At 44.7% G+C, this 22651-nt stretch overlaps 1 protein-coding gene across 3 annotated transcripts in view; it reads right to left on the minus strand.

Moving 5' to 3' along the window:
- CHD6 (chromodomain helicase DNA binding protein 6) overlaps window positions 1–22651 on the minus strand; it is a 200756-nt gene that overhangs the window by 48770 nt on the left and 129335 nt on the right. For all 3 annotated transcript variants that reach the window (XM_039227071.1, XM_039227070.1, XM_039227072.1), the window contains 6 exons: window positions 11336–11500; window positions 9846–10025; window positions 8671–8781; window positions 6718–6920; window positions 5837–6036; window positions 4983–5142 (listed from right to left, as the gene is read on the minus strand). In XM_039227071.1, coding sequence (XP_039083002.1) covers window positions 4983–5142; window positions 5837–6036; window positions 6718–6920; window positions 8671–8781; window positions 9846–10025; window positions 11336–11500 — 1019 coding nt within the window. The remainder of the gene's footprint in view (window positions 1–4982; window positions 5143–5836; window positions 6037–6717; window positions 6921–8670; window positions 8782–9845; window positions 10026–11335; window positions 11501–22651) is intronic.

The following is a 22651-nucleotide window of genomic DNA, read 5'->3' on the forward strand; positions in this document are numbered from 1 at the left end:
GAAGTAATATATGAGAAAGCACTAGAGAAACAAAACCCAAGGTATCAATAAGAGACACTACCGTGATTATCCCCACTTCACATAGAAAAATAGAAAAATGTATCTCACCAGCCATGTAATCACACAGTAAGCCCTAGGGGTGGGAGGGCAGCAGAAACATTATTTCTCCTGGTCTGTAAAAGAGTACGCACCCCTATCGTGGGGCCATGACCTCTAGGGCAGAGGTGCCCTCCAAGAGGCTGGTTACTGGTTTACTGATCTACTGAAGAGCAGGTCATACTGAATGGTGCTGTTTTCCATTTCATTTGCATGTAGTTAAAATGGATATGTACAAGTCGTTTTCATGGGATACTGCCAGACAGAAATCGCGCCTTCTCTCCTGAGGTGCTCAGTTCCCTGGATTCTGCTTGGGGCACACTCAAGCTCCAAGGGAGGGGATGCCCCGAACGTGTCTGAGACAAGGCAAGCAAATTAGTGTTTGTTGGGCAATGGCTGTGTGCCCTGCACCATGCTGGGTACTGTGAGGCACGGAGCAAAAGCAAGCCTGTTCTTGAGGAGCCCACAGCAGTCTAATCGTGAATGAGACCAACTGTGAAATAAATACAGCATGGAAGATGACCATGGGAGTCAGTCGAAGGAGGGGAGGGCTCCAAGCATACAAAACGGGGTGAAGGTAAGGGTGGGCACAGAGAAGCTGACCCCGTTCAAGGAGATGCTTCACATTCATGCCTAAGCTGCGAAGAGGTTTAGAAGAGTACTTGTAACTTATATAATACCAGTCAGGAGTAAGGGCTAGCTGTTAAAAAGACAGGCCCATTTACATAGACAGGAACAGACCTCCATGTAAGTTATCTTAAAAAGAGAAAGAGACACAGCACAGAGCACAGTTAGTATGTAAGGTACACATTATTTTCAGGAAGATGAAAGGAAGATGCACATTCATCTAAGCCAGTCCACGCATACAGTATCTCTAGAAGAAACTGTTAGCAGTGCTTGCCTCTAGAGGGGGAAGTGGGAATTGGAGGTGGGAGGAGAGATTATTTTTGGCGATTTTAAAAAAACACATAAAGTGCCACTCTGGGCTTGAATAGTAGGTGGCAAGACCACACAGTGAGAAGTTTTTCAATGGAAAGAACCCTTTTTTCTTCTGGTATGCCATTCCTTACCTCGGCTGTCAGTCAACTCAAATAATTTTGAGGCTTATGTTTTTTTAAAGCTCAGATAATAAGAGCTCTAAGAATTTACAACAGTCGCCGGCCATTCTACCTTGCTGACAGCGGCTGCTGGCCTCCTCGGTTAAGAGCTGCAGGGAGGAGGTCTTAGGTACGGGAATCCCGGCCTGCTTAGATCCAGCCCAATCAGAGGAAGATTTTCCTAAAGATGTAAGATAGAGCTGTCTCTATTTCTTTAAACCATGTGTTGACACTTGGTAATATCTATGGCATGAGAGAGCAGAATTGAAAATGAACAGTACTCACTTATTCTCAAATGAGAAACAAATCAATTCAGAGGACAGATGGGCAACTCCTCCCCAAGTGAGAGGATAATCCCAGTTGGCATCTAAACTCAAAGGGAAGGAGAACTGGAGCACATTTGTAACACCCTTACTTCAGCCAAACAAAACCCACCAATATTTTGGTGGCATTATTGCTCTTCCCTTCATCTCTTTCTTTAAAATAAAACACAACACCACATTTTGTTGATATGAAATATACTTCCAGAAAGTGCACCTTAGATAAACATACAGCTTGATGAATTTGCAAACTGAACACATGTGAATCCAGGACCCAGATCAGGAAGCAGACCATGTCACCAGGAGGCCCCCCAGATCCCCTTCCAGTCACTATCCCCAACCAAGACAGATGATCACTCCGATAACTTCTTATAGCCTGGATCTGACACAGTTGTTATTTAACTCTTTAAAGTTCTTTCGCTGACAACTTCCTGTCCTTAAGTATTATATACTACTACTAATGAATAATGTCTTGAGTACTTATCACATGGCAGCATGTATATACGCTCACTTAACCCAAGTAACAATGTAAAGAGATGGAAACTATTATTATTCTCATTTTCTAGATGAAAGAAAGAAGGCAGAAGGCACAGAGGTTAAGTAATTCACCTGCTCATAAATCCAGGCAGTCCTGACTCAAAGCCTATCTCAACCTTTATCTGGTCTTGGGGTAGCAATACATTTGCTAACAGAGCCTACAATTCTAGAAGCTCAGAGTCCACTTTTGCTGAAAGAATGCTGCCTGTTCTCCAACGTATCTCAGGGCAGAACCAGGACCCAAGATCAAAGGGTGGAAGTTTCAAGGAAGCAAATTTTAGACTCAATACACAGAAGGATGATTAATTAGAATCATCTGGTAATTAAATGAGCCTTGCTGAGAAATGGTAAGCTCCCGACGCTAGGAAGGCTCGAGCCCAAGCTGCAGACTGCCTGGCAGGGTCCTGCCCACAGAACTCCCATGCTGAGGGGAAGAGCTGCAAGGTCCCTGCTGGCTCAGAGTTGCTGGTCTAGCTGAGCCAAGACTAAAGGGGACAGTAGTCTCCTTTGGATTCAGAATAATAAACAATAGTCAGCATTTCTGAACTCAGATAAATGCTTTACTGCATTCTTTTTAAGATCTTATTATTATTTTTTTTAAACAATAATCTATATCCAATGTGGGGCTTGAACTCATAACCCCAAGAACAGAAGTCACATGCTCCACCAGCTGGGCCAGCCAGGGGCACCTATTGCATGTATTCTTTGATTCCCAGTGTCAGGCATGCACTCAGGAAAAGTCCTGGGGGTGGTGGTTAGAAATGTTAAGGAATCCCTCAAAGGTCCAAAGTGGTTCTGCTCATCATCTGTGATCATCTCTGCAGGTGTCAAGGGAAGTTTTATGCCAGTCTCTCCAGCTCAGCCTGATTTTAGCGCCCCGCACCCACATGTGCAGTAATGAATGGAACAGCCACACACTGCCACTGTCACTTAGGTACAACCCAAGTCCTTTGCCTTGCTCTTCATCGTTCAGTGAATGTAAGGATTCTGATTCTGTCCTGGCTACAGGCACTGTTACTCTCCCAGCCGGTGAGGCTCACAGTCATGAGTTAGCTGCTTTCTGTATTCCTCATCATACATTATGGGCTATTCCCTAGTTGTGTCTCTCACAGTCGACCCTTTCTCCCCAGTTCTACTGTGGGCACCCTCCTCTATATCCTCATGATCAATACTTACATTATGACAGAACTCTCCTAGATGACCACTTAGCTCTTGTTTTAGCCCATCCACCTCACTGTTGTCAGATTAAGTTTTCTGCCCAAACATCATTTTTTATTACTTGTCTCATTTTTTTTTTTTTAATGTTTTATTTATTTCTAGGAGAGAGAGACAGCGTGAGCAGGGGAGGGGCAGAGAGAGAGGGTGTCACAGACTGAAACAGGCTCCAGGCTCCGAGCTGGCAGTCAGCACAGAGCCCGACGTGGGGCTCGAACCCACAAACCGTGAGATCATGACCCAAGCGAAAGTCGGACGCTTAACCGACTAAGCCACCCAGGCGCCCCTACTTGTCTCACTTATTAAAGAAGTATGGCTGCTTAATCTATGAGAGAACCCTCAGCCTGCAGTACAAGATCTCTTAGGAGTCCTCTTAGCTAGGCAGCCTCCTCTGTCTGTCTGTCCCCTACATGGTGACTCTGAGCCAGTCCCATGGAACATGCCATCAGGTCCAGCCCCAGGCAGGTTCTACCATCAACAGCGTGTGCCCTTTAATTCTCAGCTTGAGAACTACTGTCCCAAAGAGCCTATACTTCTGTGCACAGTTTTTATTACAATTTTGGGCACAAGACCTATCTTCAAAGATTTGGAGAGATGAAGGGAAAGGATTAGACTTCATCTGGAAAAGGAAAAGAACACAACCCGACAACCACCACAGGACCATTAGGGTGATGTCACCGGGAAGACATACTAATTTAGAAGCTAACAAAGTCTTACTGATCACTTAATTTAGGAGGTTATAACCAGAGATGCAGCAGCAGAGGCCTTCTCACTGCTGAGCAGGCATGCTGGGAGATCTGCACCCAAGGCCTAGGCAGCTGGGTTAGGTTGTTTCCAAGGGCCTAATAGATACTCAGGATGGTGACGCAAATAACCACATGCAACTCATCACTGTTTGGTGGCTGAGTTCCCTAACTCCCCAAACTAAACTTCAGAAGAGCAGTTTCATTTTCCATCACTCTTTCCTTTGCCCCGCTCCCCGCTGCACAGTGTCGGCCCAGGGATATAAAGGATACTATCTCAAATGCAAGTCTGCAAATACTTGGGGGCCATGAGTGGCAACAATAAATCAGAAGAGGAAGCAACTTGGCATCTGAGTGGGACTGAGAGCGGTGGCCACTAAGGCCAGTCTTTTGCTCTTGCTAACATGGCCTCAGGGGCAGAAGGAGAAACAGAAAGAAGAGAAAGCGGTGAAATCACAGGGTCCTAACTGGATTTTTTTTTTTTTTTTAATATTTTATTTATTTCCAGGAGAGAGAGAGTGAGACAGCGTGAGCAGGGGAGGGTCAGAGAGAGAGGGAGTCACAGACTGAAACAGGCTCCAGACTCTAAGCTGGCTGTCAGCACAGAGCCCGACGCGGGGCTCGAGCCCACGAACTGCGAGATCATGACCTAAGTGAAAGTCGTATGCCCAACCGACTAAGCCACCGAGGCGCCCCATAACTGGATTTTGAGAGTCTGGTCAGAAACCCCCTCAGGGGTGCAAGCTGCGATGGCATAACTGTCCAGGTTCTGGGGGAGAGGAGATGTTGCCAAAGGAGTGAGACAGGCTTTATGTGAAGGGGTCCCAACCCAGCTTAGACCACATGCCCTGCCTTTTCAGACCTTGTGTGGTGGTACAGGAGCATCAGGTGGTCGCCCACAGCCTCATGGAGATCTTGGGAGCCTGAACGGTCTGGGCGGAGCTGTGGTGCAGGATGGGGAGGGGCACACTCACTTGTTGCAGTGCTGCTTGAGGTGTTTCTTATAGCCGTCATCATGAAGGACCACCTCGGGGTTGCAGGTGGCCAGCCAGTCTGCATTCTTCAACTCCGGGAGCAGCAGCTGGTTCTTCGTCTTCTTCCCCTTCCTCCCTCTGGGGACTGGAGCAGACAACCCTGAAACAGAAAGGCAGGCACGTGAGTCTAGGCAGCTTGAATATGGTGGGCAGAACAGAGCTGGGCGAGGGTTGCGAGGAGGCAGCCAGGCTGTGCATGGTGGCCCCAGATGACAGACCCCACTCCTCGGCCCCACCAGGTAGTGTTAGTGGTGAGGAGATCTGGCCGGCCTCCAGCTCGGTAAACCCCAAGCCTGTTCAGTCACACAGTAAGAATTTACTGAGCACCCTATGCAGATCGAAAACGTCACCTGCGCCCCTCGGGAACTCACAACCTGGCTAAGGGAAAAGGGATGCTCTGTCCGAAACGTGAACGTGAGCAGTGGCTGAGCACAGGGAAAGAGGAGCACAGCGCAAGAAAAGGCACAGACGGGTAGAACTGGGGCACAACAGTGACACGCAAGAGAAAAACCAGAGCATGTGGCGTGGCCCCAGTTCAGTGCAGGAACGCCCAGGATGCGCTGGTCAGTGCGCAGGACTGGCGTGTGGGCCCAGCTGTACTTCTGCAAACTACTACGGGTAGAGCTGGAAGATTCTGAGGGAGAGCTGAAGGAAACCTCTTGCTCTCCCACAGCTGATATCTTCAGATACATCCGAGGGAGAGAAGCCTCCCAAAGCACAGTGCACTGGGCGACACAGAGGACAGGAGCACACAGGAGCTGCCGCTGCTCAGGCCCAGCCCTGCCGCCGCTCACCTGAGTGGTTCTGGAGGGTCTGGGCCTGCCCGTCTTTGGTAGGTGTGATCAGTTCCCAAATGAAACTCTTGATCTTCTCGTCCCCCTTGTAATGCTTGACACAGTATACCAGCAGGGCCCGGCAAATCATCTCCATGTCCTTCTCATTCAGATGCCACTTGAACCGCCCATGGGTCAGGATGTCCTTCCACCGGCCCCAGCTGAGAGTGGAAATACAGAAGGGCGTTGGAGGGAGGAGGGGCCGTGTGCACCCTCAACGCCGCAGGACAAACAGGAGCCAGGAGTGCTTCTCATCGTCAGCGTGACCACGAATCACCCTGAGGGCTTTGCCCTGAAAGGCCTTCAAGGATCACATGCTATAGCATATGAGTGTCACTGAGGTGACCTGGACCCTGAGAGCTTCATACGGCCACTAGAATGTTAACATGGGAGGGATGTAACTATTGGGAGCAGGGAATATCTTTGGGATTCAGAGAGTCCCGCTGCAGTATTCAAGAGCAATGGTGAGCTCCCGGACACAAAACCTTGTACTTCTACTAGAACCAGTCCTGCATGAATCGTGCCCTAACTGCAACATCTGCTGTGCTAACTCCATATATATCCTTGGGGGAGGGGGGGCAGGGGGAAGCAGGAAATCAGTACCAGGCAGCAGATTAGTAACAGAGATTTGCCGCGACAAGCACATGAGGAAATCACGGCACATCTACAATATGGCAGCAGAGCGTACAACGACTGAGGGGGGGCCATGGGCGAGAAGCACAGCTCTCTCCTGCTCTAACGGATCCTCCGTCAGCCTCGAACTCTAGAGGTGCCTGGAGAGACAGACTGGACAAATCTCAGGGGCTGGAAAACAGCAACACAAAGGCAAGACCTATACCCACCCAAAGATGAGCAGGTTCTTCTCTACCCGGAAACACTCTGCTCGGAGGTAGCGCCTGGTTTTGTCATTGAGTCGTCTGGACCTCGTGGGCCTTTCGTCTGAGTCGCTGTCTAGCTCCGAGAACTCCATGAGCTCATCCTCCTCAAAGGAGTTGTAGTGTTTGGTCTGCTTTCTCACACGAGGCCGGTCGATCACTAAGCTCTCCTAGAAACAGAGAGGACCGCTGGGGAGAGAGCCCCTCTCTTTGCTCTGCCCCCATCACAATGCACACACACACACACACCCTGTCACTGGTCTTGGGTCCCGGGGACACATCCGGCCCCGTCCTCCAGCAGGTAAGGCCTTCCCAGCACACCTGCCGTGTCCGAGACAAGCAGAGGGGGTGCTCTGAGACTCGCTGGAGTTGGCGTGTTCCCCACACCGCCAGCGCCGTCTGCCACCATCTGCTGTCTCTGCGGTCCTTCCAGAAGTGCAGGGGATGGCGGGCAAGGCCCCCCAGCGCCCAGAGTGGTGGCTGCTCTTGCCAAGGAAGGCAAGGATGGGGCACCCCAGCTGTCCCGCCCAGCACGCAGAGGCAGCCTGAGCCCGGGGGGACAGGATGAGTCGGACTGCGCCATCTGCTCAGCGACTTTCTCAAGACACGTCCATTTCTTGCCACTTCATTCTCTGCCTTCCCGGGGCACTAACTCCTAACCTTCTGTCTTTCACTGAAGACATAAACTCCAGCCCAGGACCCTCCACTTCTTCTGGCAGCTCCCCTACCAGAACCATCGCCTCTTTTCTAGTCCCCACCATGTCCTGCTCCTTACCCCTTCGCCCCCACACCTCTTCCTAAAGCTCGCTAGGCTCTGTGTTGCCCAGATACATTCTGGCGTCACCCCCACTACAGTCACCTTGCTCCCTGCCTTCCATGCTCTAGCTGCTTCTGAAGGCCTCTACAACAAGAGCTTTTCCTCCCCACCCTCACCCACCATCCTGCGCACAGAGTAACTTCTGGACTGTCACCTTGTAAAACAGGTTTTACGAAACCAGTTGCTCAAAGGACTTCAGCCTCTTCCTACTGAAGAGAAGAGGTTGGACTGAGCAAGCTCTGGTGATTGGATGGAAGAGGTAAGGATGGGTGCGAATTACTGCATCAGCTAGACAGGAGCAGGGACTGTCTCCTGAGCTTGTGGGTTCACAGGAGCTCAACACCCACCCGAAAAGACCAGTAGAAAGCGATGTACATGCTCTCTGGAGTGAGGTAACAGGGCCAGAGGTGGAGGGAAGGGAGATGAACATTTAAGGGATGCCTCCCAACAGGTGAGGCAGGTGTATTCACAAACCTTCTCTCCAACTCTGCAAAGGGGAATCACGACCTCTTTTTGTCACATGTCTTGCTCACTTATCTCAGTGGGATCATCAACAATGCCCAGAAGAGGCATGTAGTCAGCAGGGGCAGACTGACATTGGATTCTGGTTTTGTTCCACAGCTATTCTCTTTTTCTCATATTCAGAAGTTAGAAAATTCAAGGTACTGAGAGAATGGAGGGGAGATCAACAAACCCCTTCATCCTGCTTTGTCTCCTCCAGAGTATTTGTCAGAGGTGAAGTTTCTTTCCCAGGAAGTGTTGAAGTAGAGGTAAAACAGTCCCTTGCCAAGGACAGGACGCTGGCTTGGATTGGAGGGCTGAACTTGACCTATATGCCCAGTTCCAATTCTAATTGCCTTTGTCGAATTTCCCGAGTGCCCAACAGACTGTATGTCTCAAGATGTCATTTTAAAATTGTAACAGTGAGGATGTATCAAGCTCTGCCTATGTCTCAGGCATGCTTTAAGTGTGTTACATATAGCATCTCACTTAAGAACTAAGGCTCAGGAGTGAATAATGAATGACTTGAGCTGTGTGGGAATTTAAGGTCCTACAAGCCACAGCACAATGTGCGATGGAATAGAACATTCTCAATACTGTACCTTTTCATTCTTTGCTTCAGTGTCCAATTCAGCTATTTTAGCCCATTTCTGCCAAAAGTTTGGGTCATCTAAAGAAATATCGGTCCTGTTTCCTGAAGCCACAAAGCTAGCCTGTGAAGATAACAGAAGTCAATGAACTGCTCTTGAACACAGCATAAGCTGATAATACCACCTGCATTATTTCAAATTTACCAGAATCCCAAGTAAGTTCTCCAACTGCACTGGAAGCCAAAACCCCTAAAAGAGCTTCCCAAATGAATGTGAAAATCTCAAGACTGTTCTATTTTATTTTAAAGATTGGGTAAGGATATTACAATTTCAATCACCAGGGTCATTTTTTGGAACTTAAATTTAGAAGCAGGAAGAAAGCCCTGTAACACAATGGCAATGTGTTACTTGGTATCTAGCTCCCTGCAAAAGGGTTGCTTCTTAAGATGTCCCTAGATGGAATTTTTCTTTCAGTTTACCACTTTCCCAATGTCTGCTATGGGAAAGGCACCAGGTTGGGCAGTATGAGGTGTACTGAGATGACCAGGTGCTTTTTATAAAGCATAAAATGTCCTACTGAGGAAGTCCTACGTAAGCCACCGAACAGGAGACTCAAAACAGGTCACAAAGCTCTCAGAGCCTATGGCCAGGGACATCCAAAGTGATCTGGTAAGTGGCCTCATCAGTTGAATTTGAAATCCATTGAGCTGAAGGGCAGGGGAAAGAGGAACCTAGAGTAGCAGCTGGGAATCTAGACTAACATCTCTTCTCATGAAATGAGCAAAAACTCTTGCTTCAGTTTGAGGAACAGAGGGTTCACTGGAATTTCAGCCCGTGGACAGTGATCAAGGAGTGCTCTACAAGGAAATCCAGACGACCATTCAAAGGTTTTGGAGCAGTTTCTGCAAATAGTGAATAGCGCAAGCTGTAAACTGAAGTGTCTGTCCTGTCAACTGGAGATCAGCTCCCACTGGTCAGGAGTGGGGTTTTCTTTCTATAGCTTCTGACTCATTACTCAGAATCCCTCTACACAGTCTGTATTTTCCGTCTCATACACAACCCACGGGAAGACAATTAATCTCAACAGTTTGCATATTGAGAAAACAAAGCCTGGCTGATAAAGGTCAAAGAAAAAAGTTTTCTTTTTGCTGTCACTGCAACCCGGACTCTGGCAAAAGGTGCCATACCTTGGCAAAAGTAGATCCTTTCCCTTCAGACTGGATGGTGATGGTGTGGGTTCTCCTCTGCAGAATCTGGTCTATGTCTTCTTCACAGAACTTGGAGCCTTCATCTTCCTCATCCATTAGGGCTCCATAAGCTCCTTTCCGGAGCAAGTCCTCTACTTCCATTTTGGAGAGCTGTTGTACCTGGACAGGTCACCAAAGGCTACTCACAAAGTGGAAAATGCACAGGAGAAAAACAGCCTCAAATCTGGCCTTCAAGATCCGTATACACTTCCTCCACTAGCTGCACATGTCGGAAGAACAAAGGTATGGGCCACAAGTTTTAGATAATTAAAGCCCAGATAAAGATACCTAAGAAAACTATGGGGAGAGCAGGCAGATAATCCTCTATAGGGAGCTCTGGAATCAAAGTCAGCACATGACCCAATGGCCCTAACATTCCTCAGGACATTGGTTATTATCAAATGTCACAAGCCATTGAAACTATGCACCACTAAGAGGATATGTTTAATGTTTTAGTTTAAGTCTGTATCTTTAAAAACCTCCAGATGTACTAAACAAGCTAAAGAATGATGATTTATTCATTATTAAATAAATACATGAGTATTGGAAATGATGTCATTTCTCAACTAAAGAAAGGGTCTTGTGCCAAGTGTGATCTTCTCAATTGCTTGTTGAAAACAGGAAATGGGAGTTCAAAACACCCTTTCCTGGTTCTAATTAAGAATCTGGTTCTCTCTCTATCAATCACAAGAGGGAATTCCATGGCTCCCAGCACTGGCAACTTGAAGTATTATACTTAGAAACACACGCATAGCTAAGAGGATATGGAACATCTGGACTGAAGACAACTAACTGGAAGGTTTTAATTCTCAACCTTTGATGCCCTGAGTCCAGAGATTAAGGAGATACTCTGCTTTGTTGGCTTATAATTTAATACAATTTAAGAATCTTAGCTGCAATGTTTTATCCCCATGGAGGGGGAAAAAGATTTTATTAACTGCCACATTGCACGCTGCTAACTTATTCATTTTTTTTTCACTGACCATCATGCATTGAATATCTTTAATATGCCAAGTACTGTTAGGGACCATAGGTGATACAGATAAAATAGGTTTCATTATACCCTCAGGAAGCTCAAAGTCTGGAGTATGAGATAAGGCATGGTGACAACAGAAATTCAGAGTGTTAAGTGTTAAGATCTACGGACTTCTAATGGGCACTGTTAAAAATTCTGCTTACCGAAACATTACTGCGTGCTGGGCAATCCTACCACACCACTGCGCCTACAGATTTCCTTTATCCATCTGTAAAAGCAGAGACCTGACCCTGAATTATCCTCTGCTGTGGGGAATGACTCAATAAAGATGTGCAACCGGGTTCAATTTAGTGAAAGTGAACCTTAAAGCAGCGGTAGGAAGGGAGACCCCACAGGGGCCTGGGCTGTGTGGCGAGTGTCCTGGGGGGTTCTGAGCAGGTCCCGTTATACTCACCCCATTGGTGCTGCCCTTTCGGTTTATGTCCTGAAGAACAGCCTTGTCCAGGCCCAGCTTTAGGCTGGCTTTGTCAAACATTTCCCGCTCGTATGAGTTCCGAGTAATGAGACGATACACCTTCACGGCTTTGCTCTGGCCTATCCGGTGACATCGGGCCTGAGCCTGGTAAGGGAGGAAGGTCATACACATCCTGTCACCAGATATAATGGCATCAGCCCAAGGAACAGGGAAATGCTTAAATACCATGTGGCATGAGTGGCCGGCTCTCACAGTTATGAGTCAGGGGACCAACTCTGGAAGAAAATTCACCCAGATGTTGGCTGCCCCTCCAGACTCACTCATTTCTTCACATATTATTTGTTGAGTGACTACCATGTGCTGGGGTAAAGCGATGAGAAGGGTGTGGCTCCCTATGCTCCCCAGCCTGCAGCCTGAGTGTAGCTACTTATTCCCAGGATGCTGTCCTGCTCTGCCGGCAAATGCCTCAGTGCTGGCAACACCAGTTTTTAATTTTTCATCTTACTATAAAGAAATTTTCACACAAAGACCAAAGTAGAGAAAAGCAAAATGACCTCCTATGGATGATCCTTTTTAAAAAATCTCTGCTATGCTCCTACTATCCAAGACTATTATGAAGCAAATCCTAGGCATCCTATGGTTTCATACTTATGTATCTCAAAAAAAATGTTTTTTACATTTATTTACTTTTGAGAGACAGAGAGAGACAGAATGTGAGCAGGGGAGGTGTGGAGAAAGAGGGAGACATAGAATCCAAAGCAGGCTCCAGGCTCTGAGCTGTCAGCACAGAGCCCGACACGGGGCTTAAACCCATGAACTGTGAAATCATGACCTGAGCCAAAGTCGGACGCTTAATTGACTGAGCCCCCACACGTATGTATTTCAATATGTAATTCTTTTATCAGCGCTGATTTTTTTTTAAGTTTATTTATTTTGAGAGATGGATAGAGAGTGAGCAGGGGAGGGACAGAGAGAGAGGGAGAGAGAAAATCCCAAGCAGGCTCCACACTGTCAGTGCAGAGCCCGACAGGGGGCTTGAGCTCACGAACTGCGAGATCATGACCTGTGCCGAAATCAAGAACTGGACGCTTAACTGACCGAGCCACCCAGGCGCCCCACAATATATAATTCTGAAGATAAGGACTCTTGTAAAATAATGTTGTTGCCACACCTGAAAACATGAACATTGGTACTAACCATCTCATCAGCATCCCAATTTCCCTGCTTATCTCATGTGTATAAATGAGCTTATTTGGATCAGGATGCAAAGAGGGCCCATATGTTGTACTGTGCTGAGAGGGCTCGAGTCTCTTTCATTCTGTAGATATCCCTTGCCTTTGACCTCTCCTTTTTTCAAAGGTAGCCTTTTTTATTGGAGAGACCAGGTGTCTGAACTCTAGCTTCTCAGGGCCCACATGTTGCCACCTGCATTCTGGCTATGCCATTAAACAAGTTCCTCTGGTCTCTGCATCTCCTCTAAACTGGGAGCTATATCTTGAGATGTGATCAGGGTAAAATTTGATTTTTGGCAAGTGTATTTCTTAATGGTGTTTGCATTTCCATCAAGAGGCACATGATGTTTGACTGTCTTTCGAGTGATAATCATTGCCTAGATCCACTATTTCATTAGAGGTTATAATCCCCTCATCAATTTTTTGGTTACCTTGATGTTCAGTTCCTGTAGGAAAGACAAGCTAAATGCTTGATTCTTTCTCTTTATTTAATCTCTTTCTAAAATAATACCCTCCAAATGTGACCAATGAAGATTTTTATTTTTACTTTTTTATGGAACACAATAAAGTTATGCATTTAAATATACGTGCTATGTTTTATTGCACTTCTTGTTGGAAATTTCAAGATGGCTTCTGAATTCTTTTGATGTGATCCAGTCAAATACAGAAAGGAGAAAGAATAAACTCTGGTGTTAAAATGGATTTGGAGATGTCACTATGAGCACATGGTTAGAGCAGTGTGTATGGTTAGAGCAGTACATATATATACACATGTATATGTACATACATAAATAGAAATAGATGCAGACAATGTCCGTATTTATAATGTTTGCTTTCTGTTATGACATGTTCCACATTCCTACTATTTATTTTTTCCCTGGACCCGGATTCAGCCACTTTTTTCCCCAGAAGTCCTTGTTTTTTTCAGTGGGAAAGAGTTTGGATGCTGTAAGGGGGGCTCACTGCCATGAGGTAGGTCACTGTTTCTAGACCTATTCAGTGAAGAAAAATGGAAGTGTCTGGGTGTGTACGGTGTATACAATCATGTGCATATATGACACAAAATATGTCATGAGATCAATTTAATTCAAATTTACAACTATGGGACTTTAACCACACATCTGTGTCTCTTTTTTCACCATGTCAGAAAGCTCAATTCTCAACCACACCAATATCATTACTCATTTGATTTATCCCACAATGTATATAAGAGTCAGAAATACTGTACCATTATGATCTCCCCAAAACACAATTACTGAAAGCAATACAAGATCTTTGTTTTCCTCCTCTCAGGGTTATATCCCACTAAGTATGTACACTCCAATTATAGTGTTTTAAGTACAACCAGCAGGTAGGTTTCTTTTTCTTCCCCAGTGGAGGGTTAGCAATTCTGAAACTACTTTCTGTGTAATACAGATTTGAGGAAATGGGCAAATATACTGAGAATAACAGGAGTTGGGCTTTCATTGTTGAAGAATGAAGTTACAACTATGGAAAGAAAAAAAGTAGAATGGCCATGTGTTGGTGTTTCTAGATATGGACATGTGTGTATTTACACGTTATTACACATGTGTATATATACACGTACACATGAATGCATGTTACATACTGTGCATTTATATTCTCTGTGTGTGTACTCTAGCTATGTCCACTGAATGGGCCCAGAAGCAATAGCATCATGGTAGCAAAGACCGTAACTCCCAGATCTTGGTTTCTAAATATATTCTCCATTAAGACAAACCAAGGCATGTTAGAGAAATAGTTAATTCCAGGGCTGAGGGCAGAAAAAGTACAGGATGAATCCCAAACATATTACTGTGCCAGAAAACAAGGAAGTACTCAAAGAATGATGGAGACATACCGAAATAATACTTCCTTTTTTTAAAATTTTTTTAAAAATATATTTCGAGAGAGAGAGAGAGAGAGACAGCGTGAGCAGGGGAGGGTCAGAGAGAGAAGGAGTCACGGACTCTGAAACAGGCTCCAGGCTCTGAGCTGACAGTCAGCACAGAGCCCAACGCGGGGCTCAAACCCACGAACCGCGAGATCATGACCTAAGCGAAAGTCGGACGCTTAACCGACTAAGCCACCCAGGCGCCCCTGAAATAATACTTCCAATTTGAAGAGGTTTACCACTGGCTAAGTCTGGGACAGTTTCCATATTAAAATAAATATAGCAGTGGAATATAACCCACTGAATTAAAAAAAAAAAATCCATGAGTCCATAACGACATAAATAAATGAGAGAAAAAGGAAAACTCTTTAGTATGGTAGAATAACTAACAGACGTAGAGTAACAAAGTTTAAAAAATCACCACTTTGTAACCATCACAGTGCTGATACAGACAAAAATAATCAATGGATACTAAAACCAGTGGGTTAAACTTTGATGAGTAACAGGAAATTTATATATAGTCTCAAAGTATCTCTCCCAAATTACTTATTAATTTCAAATGAAAAAATAGCCACTTTTAGAGACATCTGGTAGACACCACTTAACTACGATATCCAAGTACATACTATCAGACAAACAGACATCACGTTCCTCCTGATGTGATATATTGAGAAGGACATATCACTTTGGTGTTACTAGTAAGCCTGAATCCTATCCTGAGGAAATACAAACACAAACTGAGGGATAATCTGTGGAAGCAACTGGCCTGTACTCCTTAAAAATAAGAAGGTCATTTTGTTCCGTACTCCCAGAAGAGGGAACTCTTCCAGATTCACAGATACTAAAGAGATAAGGGCAATAGGGTGATAGGTGCTCCTGGACTGGATAGATCTAGAGTAGGGGGAACAGTGGTTATAAAGGACGCTGAAATAAGTAATAAATTTGAATATGGACTAGATGGAAGACAGTTTTTTAATTTCCCAATCCTGAGAACTAAGCTGTGGTTATAGAAGAGGATATCCCTGCATGTAGGAAATACAAACATGAGTGAGTGGGGCAACTCACTCAAATGGTTCAGACAAAAAATGGCATATGTGCATATGTGTTTAAGTCCATGTACACACTCAGCGAGGTAGAGGGACTAGAAGGCAAAGTGATAAAGTAAATGGGGAAAATGTAAAGGGTTGGTTAATCTGGATAAAGGGTATATTGGAATTATAAACAGAAATTATATCAAAGAGAAAATGTCAAAAATATTAAATACAAACATTCAAAATAATGTCTCTCTTGGGGTTATGCTGTCCATCTGATATACAGCTAGATTCAGTTGTTTCATTTTGCTCCTAAATTTTAGGGACTGATTTTTTCCCTCTACATTAATTTAACCATAATGAAGGGGGTGGGAAAGAAGAAAAACAAACCAAGTAACTTTGGAAAATGGTATTTTGATTATATACTGTATGACTAATGACAAAAACTCTCCACCACAGTCCAGTAGTATATATTGGTAAATTTATTTATGTTTCACAGAATATGATTAGTAATTCTGCAACTACTTTACGTACAGACTGGGACTGAACCAATGAGTAAATAAATATACTGTGTTACCATGAGACTGAAACTTCTCATGGCCAGAGACAGGATTTATGAGTGAGGGAGTGGACAAGGATGGAGTGAATCAGCAGCAACTCATGATGGGTGGACAGAGATGGGCAAGAACAAACATATAGTGTGAGTGCTTCCGTCAGTATACATACATGTATTTCCTAGCTTTGTCTGCTCAGAGAATCTAGAAGCGCTAACACTCTAGCAGCAATGGGCACTCCTGGTAGCCAGATCTTGGGTGCTAAATGCCATTCTTGAATAAAAGGAACCAAGGATCCTTGGAGAAACTGTCAATTCTGTGGCTGTGGCAGAAAAATACAACATGAACCTGAACATCGTTTAGTGCCAGAACGGAAGGAAGTGCTCAAAACCCAATAGATGCGCATCAAAAGGACACAGGAGCCAACCTGAAGGACCTCCTAATGACCAAGTCTGAACAATAAGATAAATAATAAGATTAATAGACTATAACCCATAAAATAAAATGAATTCATATAGATATAAATAAATAAATGGGGAGAAAGGACAGCTGTTCTTTACAGAATTCCAATTAATAAGTGTATAAGAAATGACTGAAATAGAAAATTGCCATTAGCCAAACTCCATAGTAATTACTTAAGGCAAGAACCACTGATGGATGCTAAAATTAATAGGTGAAAGTAATGGTGACAATCAGGATATTTACAGTCTCAAAATATCTCTTCCCAAGATGCTGATTAAGTTTACAGGTAAAAACAGTTATTTTACAGTGAAGAAACCCGGCAGTTACCACCTCAACCAAGTAATCAAGGTTATCATCGCAAGCAATAAGATGTATTAACATCACGTACCCCCTGAAATGATGCACTGAGGAGGATGTAACATCACTTCTATGATATTCTTGCCAAAAATGCATAACCTTAAATCTGATCATGAGAAAACATCAGGTGGACACAAACTGAGAGACAACTTGTCAGGACCCTTCAAAATTGTGAAGGTCATGAAAGAAAAGGAAAAGATAGGTGTTGCCACAGACTGAAGGAAGCTAAGGAGTCAGGAACAAGGAAATGTGAGAATGTACATTAGATCCTGGACCAGAAAAAGAACATCTGGAGGAAACTGAAGGAACATGAATAAGGTCTATAGATTTCTGTGTCAGTATTAATGCCCTAGTTTCTATATTTAGAGTATGACTGCATAAAATGTTAACACTAAGGGAAGCTGGGTGAAGGGTCCTAGAAACCTGTTCTATCCTGCAACTTTTTTTAAGTTTAAAATGATTTCAGAATAAAACGTTTTTAAAAATTAGTTTTGTTTTATTATAAGATACTTTAAGGTGGTTCCAAAGGCACATATACAAAAAGGCATGTTTGGAAAAAGTAGCTTCTTTCCCTGTCACTTCCATCTTCTCCTGTCCCCTTACTCCCTCTACAGATAAGCATTTAAAGATAAAGTTCTTTGTTTTATCTTTCAGCTGGGGGGCTAGGGAAGGAAAAGACAGACACACACACAGCTTTTTTAGATAATAGCTAGCATAGCACACATACTTTTTCCACATTGTCTCATTTTTTTTTCATGCAATATATACTCAAGAGATGACCCTTAGCAGTATATGGAGATAATCCTCATTCTTTCATCAAAGTTGAATCCACTATGATTTAGTCAGTCAGTCTTCTATTGCTGGACAACTAAGTTGTTGAGTCTTTGGCTATTATAATTAGTTGCCACATCTCCTTTCAATATCTTTAGTGGCAGTAAATCTATTAGAAGAAGATTTGATGGATAACTGGTAAACAAAGGAAGTGATCAAGGTAACTAATATGGTTTATGGAACCTATAAAGCACTAATAATATGTAGCCACAAGTAGTGACACTGATTTTCCTTCTCTGGCTCATCTGACATTTGTAGGCAAATTACAAGAAGGAGTTTAAGAAATGTTCTGAGCAAAAGTCCGATACAGAATCAGTGCATATGCCACTAATTTACCTTCTTGGTATCCACATTCCCCTTCCTTCCCCCAGAACCCTGATGCTTGTAGAGGGAAGCAATGTGTTCACCTGAAACCATCTCCAGCCTCCCGGGGAGGATGAAGTAATACGGCCTGGACAATGAGGCACAGCAGAAGTCTATTGGGGACATCTAGAAAAGTCCTGCTCTCCTGAGAGAAGCACCACACCTTCCTGTCCGGTCTGAAGTATCCATCTTGGAACAAAGAGGTTGTAACTCACACTCCCTGAGGATGGTAGTACAGAAAAACAGAAGGGATCTGGGACTCGGATGACACTGGAAAGACACCACACCCTGGACTGCCCATCTCCAGACTTTTCATTAACCGAGAAAAACCAACTTGTTTTGGGGCGAGAGGGGTGAGTATCACGGTCACAAGCAGCTAAATGACACCAGGAGATAACATGTGCTCTCCCAAGATGGCTTACCTGGAAGATAGTAAGTTTGAGTCCTGTCACATTTAAGACACTCATCATTTTACAGCTAAAATCTCACTGAAAGGCCCACTTACTTATTTCCCTGATCAGAACTCACACACACAACAATGTGGTGAAGGGAGAAACGCTTGCAACAGGGCAGCAGCCAAGACAAAATCCAAACAAGATCCTCAGGAAAGCTAAGTACATACAGAACTTTTAGAGCAGACCACAAGGCGCAGGGGGCAGTGGTGCTACCCACCCCCACGGGAAATCACAGAGCTCTCACGCTCTCCCAAGGCATGACGTGCAGGCTCAGAGTTTGTTTTTTACTGTCGAATACATTTGAGTTGAACAAAGACAGGCCTACAAAAAACAAGTAGTGACGTTCAGAAAATGAAAAACAAACAAACCAGGCACAGATCCCAGGGACTCCGATGGCAAGAAAGGGGGCCGCTTAGTTGAATAAACAGTGACAGATTTCAAATTGATACCAGCCCTTGACTTACTATTGTCAGTTTCAAGTCCAGAACTTGGCAAAACCTTGTACTACATTTTTTACAACCACACAAAAATTAAATAGTTGGTACAAAAATCCAAGCCCAATTTTGACTCCTCTCTTGACCCTATCTACTTTTTCAAATCATTAGCTACATTTTAAAAGTACATTTTCTTTAATACTTTAAAATGCTACTTGGTCCTCAATGAAAACCCACATCTCAGAGAAGTTAAACACAATTGCCTACAGTCCCACCTGAACCTAACCACATCTAGCACGGTGGTATAGCTTCCCAGCCCACCTTCTCTGCCCAAGTGTTTTATTTCAGGCCCAGCAATGTTAACATTTCTTCTGGCACTCTCACAGTACATACCAACCACTTGTGCAGAAGAGGACTCAGAGGTTCTCCTTGCAGTAGGAATCAGAATGCATCAGACAAGGCCCTCCCCTAACTATCTCCTTTTCAGGACTGCTTTGGAATTGGAAGTTTCCAGATTCAGATTTATTCCTTGAGGAAAGGTATCATTCCCCTCTTAAAATGTAAACATTTTTGGGGAATAGCACAGATACCTGCCCACTCCATTTATACATTGTGACTCAATTTATCACCCAAACCCAAGTCCTGGGCACTGTAGTCTCCCCAGGGCCTGGCCTGCTGTGTAGGGCTCAATAAATGTGTCAATAAGTCAATCAAGAGCTGGCTGAGTCCTGAAAGGAGAGAGGAGTTGGTGGCAAAACAAAAGGGTGCTTTGGGGCAGCCAAAAAAGAGGTGGGGAGTGAGGAGGAGCCACTGTAAGGAAGCCAGGAGCCTATTCAAAAAACCTGACTCATTTTATTTGGGGCCAATGCTGTAGTCAGTGCCCATTCCATTTGCCTCAGGGTTGCCACCTATGCTCTATGCTCATTCCCACCTTTTTTTGTTCCCTTGGTCTGGAACATTCTTCTGGTCTCACATTTGAGATCCTGCCTTGCAGTCAGGTCTCTGCTCGTATGTCACCCTCTTAAAGAAGCCCTCCTAGATCACTCTCTAAATCAGAGTGCCAACCACGGCCATTTTTTTTTTAATTGTAGAAAGCCTGAGAGAGAGTGAGAGCAGGGGAGAGGGGCAGAGGCAGGGAGTCAGAGAATCCATGCTCAGCATGGAGCCTGATGTGAGGCTCGATCTCATGACCATGGGATCATGACCTGTGCCGAAATCAAGAGTTGGATGCTCAACTGACTGAGCCACCCAGATGACTGCCTGCGGTTCTCTGTGGGTGAGGGTGTGCGAGCAAAGGAGTCTGAGGGAGCCTCATTCTGGCTACAGGTAAAGCTGTATCATCTAATCCACCTTCACAGTCTATTAAGCTCATCTTTTCATCCTCCATTATTACTGTGTCTATTTCCTCATTGGTTCAGCTCTAGGCATGGGAGACAGAACTTACTGGGCTCCCCAGGCTCTAACAAGACCAAAGGAAATAGCATGTGACACTTGGTGTCATTTGTTTTATGAAGATCTAGATTAAGAAAAACAAAAAAAAACAAAAAAACCACATCTCTAGCAATTCCTAAGCCTAATTCCATCTCCACAGCACAGAAACCCCCAGGAACATGGTCAAAAGAGAAGGCTGAATGAATGAAGGTTGATAATAAAAAAGCTGCACCATAAAAGGTAACATTGCTCTCTGACTTTTAGCTGACTCCTCAGAGAAAGGAGCTACGTTCTCTAGCCATGGAAGCTGGTTGTCTGCAGATCCTTCTCAGGGACTCAGGCCTACTTAGCTGAGCCCAGCCTTCCCTCCTCAGGTTGGCTTCACTTCCAGCGCTGAGAGGGTCTGCCTTGGATCAGTCAAGAAACGGTGTTCCCGCACTGGGCACTGCTTCCCCATGCTGGCCTGCCTGGGGATAACCATGGATTGCACCAGATCTTTCCTGTTTGAGACCAGAGTGAACACTCACGCTTTCTATCATCTGAACTTGGACCTCTGGAGCTATGCTGAAATCCCATTAGGGTAGAGTGTGAGATCCTATTCATAATGAGATTCTCTCATCTGTGGCCCTGACATTTATATCAGGCAGAACACATCTCAATCTACACATAGATAAATGTTCTATGCCAAGGCCATCTTCCAAAAGAAATACAATCATTATCTATAAGAGCAGGAATTGTGGTTTTTCAATAACCGTAAAGAACTACAGATGACTGGAAGCTTTCATGCATTTAACGAAAAATATTAGATTACATACACATGTGTGAATGGTTGTGTGTAAGTCAACATGACGTAACTAGCAAGGACAGTACTGGGGAGCAGTCTGGTTAACTTTTCTACCGTTAGGCTTAGGAACACAATTCACTGATGTTCACAGCTGCATTCACCTGTAGTCCTGAGATGGTCTCAGGGTCCCAATATCCAGACTCTCTCCCTGACATCATACATACGGCCCGTGCTACAAGGGCACATGGCAGGGAGAGTGTGTAAGGTGAGTGTTCACTGCTCTGTGGGCAGCCTCCAGGCCCCGTGCTCCTTCCTGCACCAAGCAAGCACACCACCTCCATCTCGGTGGGTGACTCAGAACTAGACCTCCCTTTCTGTCTCATCTTCACAGCCCCCCAATCCCACTTCCCTACCCTAACATTACTCTTCCTGATCCTTCCATTTCTACTCCATCCGACTGACATTTCATAAATAAAGGACCAGTCCCTTTAAGTTACAAAACTTTTATGTGAAAATAACAATGACAACAGAGCGGAGAGCAATATATGTAGAAGGTGTGGTGGCCAATCTGGAGACCACGGGTTGAGGAATTCCAACCTGCGGCTGCCACTGTCACTGATGCCCTCACTCAATTTCCCTTCTGCTACATTCCTGGCTCCTGTCCCCTCCCTGGATGGCCCACAGTGCTGGTAGTCTTTACCACCTTCCTTTACTGAGGCGGATCATTAGAGGAAGTTCAGAAACTGACTCCACATACTCAAAATCTCACGCAGTCCAATTTCTGTGACTTCACTGCTACTCCTTTGCTCATCTCTTTCTTGCCAGTTCCCCAGCAGTAGACATTAAAAACAGCTTTTCCAAAGCTTCTCCCTTTTCCCCAGACCCTAATTCTGGACAGCCTCATGTACTCCCCTTTGGCCACTACACATATAAATCAGTCATCTCAGAGGATTTCACCTTCTCTACCAGGCTTGGCGCCTATTTGCAATTGGTTAAGATCTAGGATTCCACCTAGATCCCAAATCTCTGCCTTGACCATGACCTTCCTCCAATGCCAGCCCTATGTTTCTAATTTCCGTCCTGGACATTCCTCCAGGCATGCCCAGGGCCTCAAACTGGCCAGATACCAAGCCTCATAGGCAGATGAGCATCGCAAAGGAGCACAGAACTGGACTTCAGAGATCATACGTATCAGGGTCAGCAAACTTCCATAATTGTGAATATTTTAGATATTATGGGCTATAGGCTCTAATAGTCTGTCACTGTAACGTGACAGCAGAGATAATAAGTATACAGATGGGTGTGGCTGTATTCCAATAAAACTATTTAAGACTGGCTAGCCAATGGGCAACAGTTCTGCCTCACCTATATCACTACCTAAAATTAAGTTCTTGCTAGTTATCGAATCAAATTCTAATTTTTGCTTATTTTTATTTAGCATTGAGTATAGTATTCCTTTAAAAATTA

This window comes from Hyaena hyaena, unplaced genomic scaffold (assembly GCF_003009895.1).
Source record: "Hyaena hyaena isolate Hyena2069 unplaced genomic scaffold, ASM300989v1 scaffold_25, whole genome shotgun sequence".
Taxonomy (NCBI): Eukaryota; Metazoa; Chordata; class Mammalia; order Carnivora; family Hyaenidae; genus Hyaena; species Hyaena hyaena.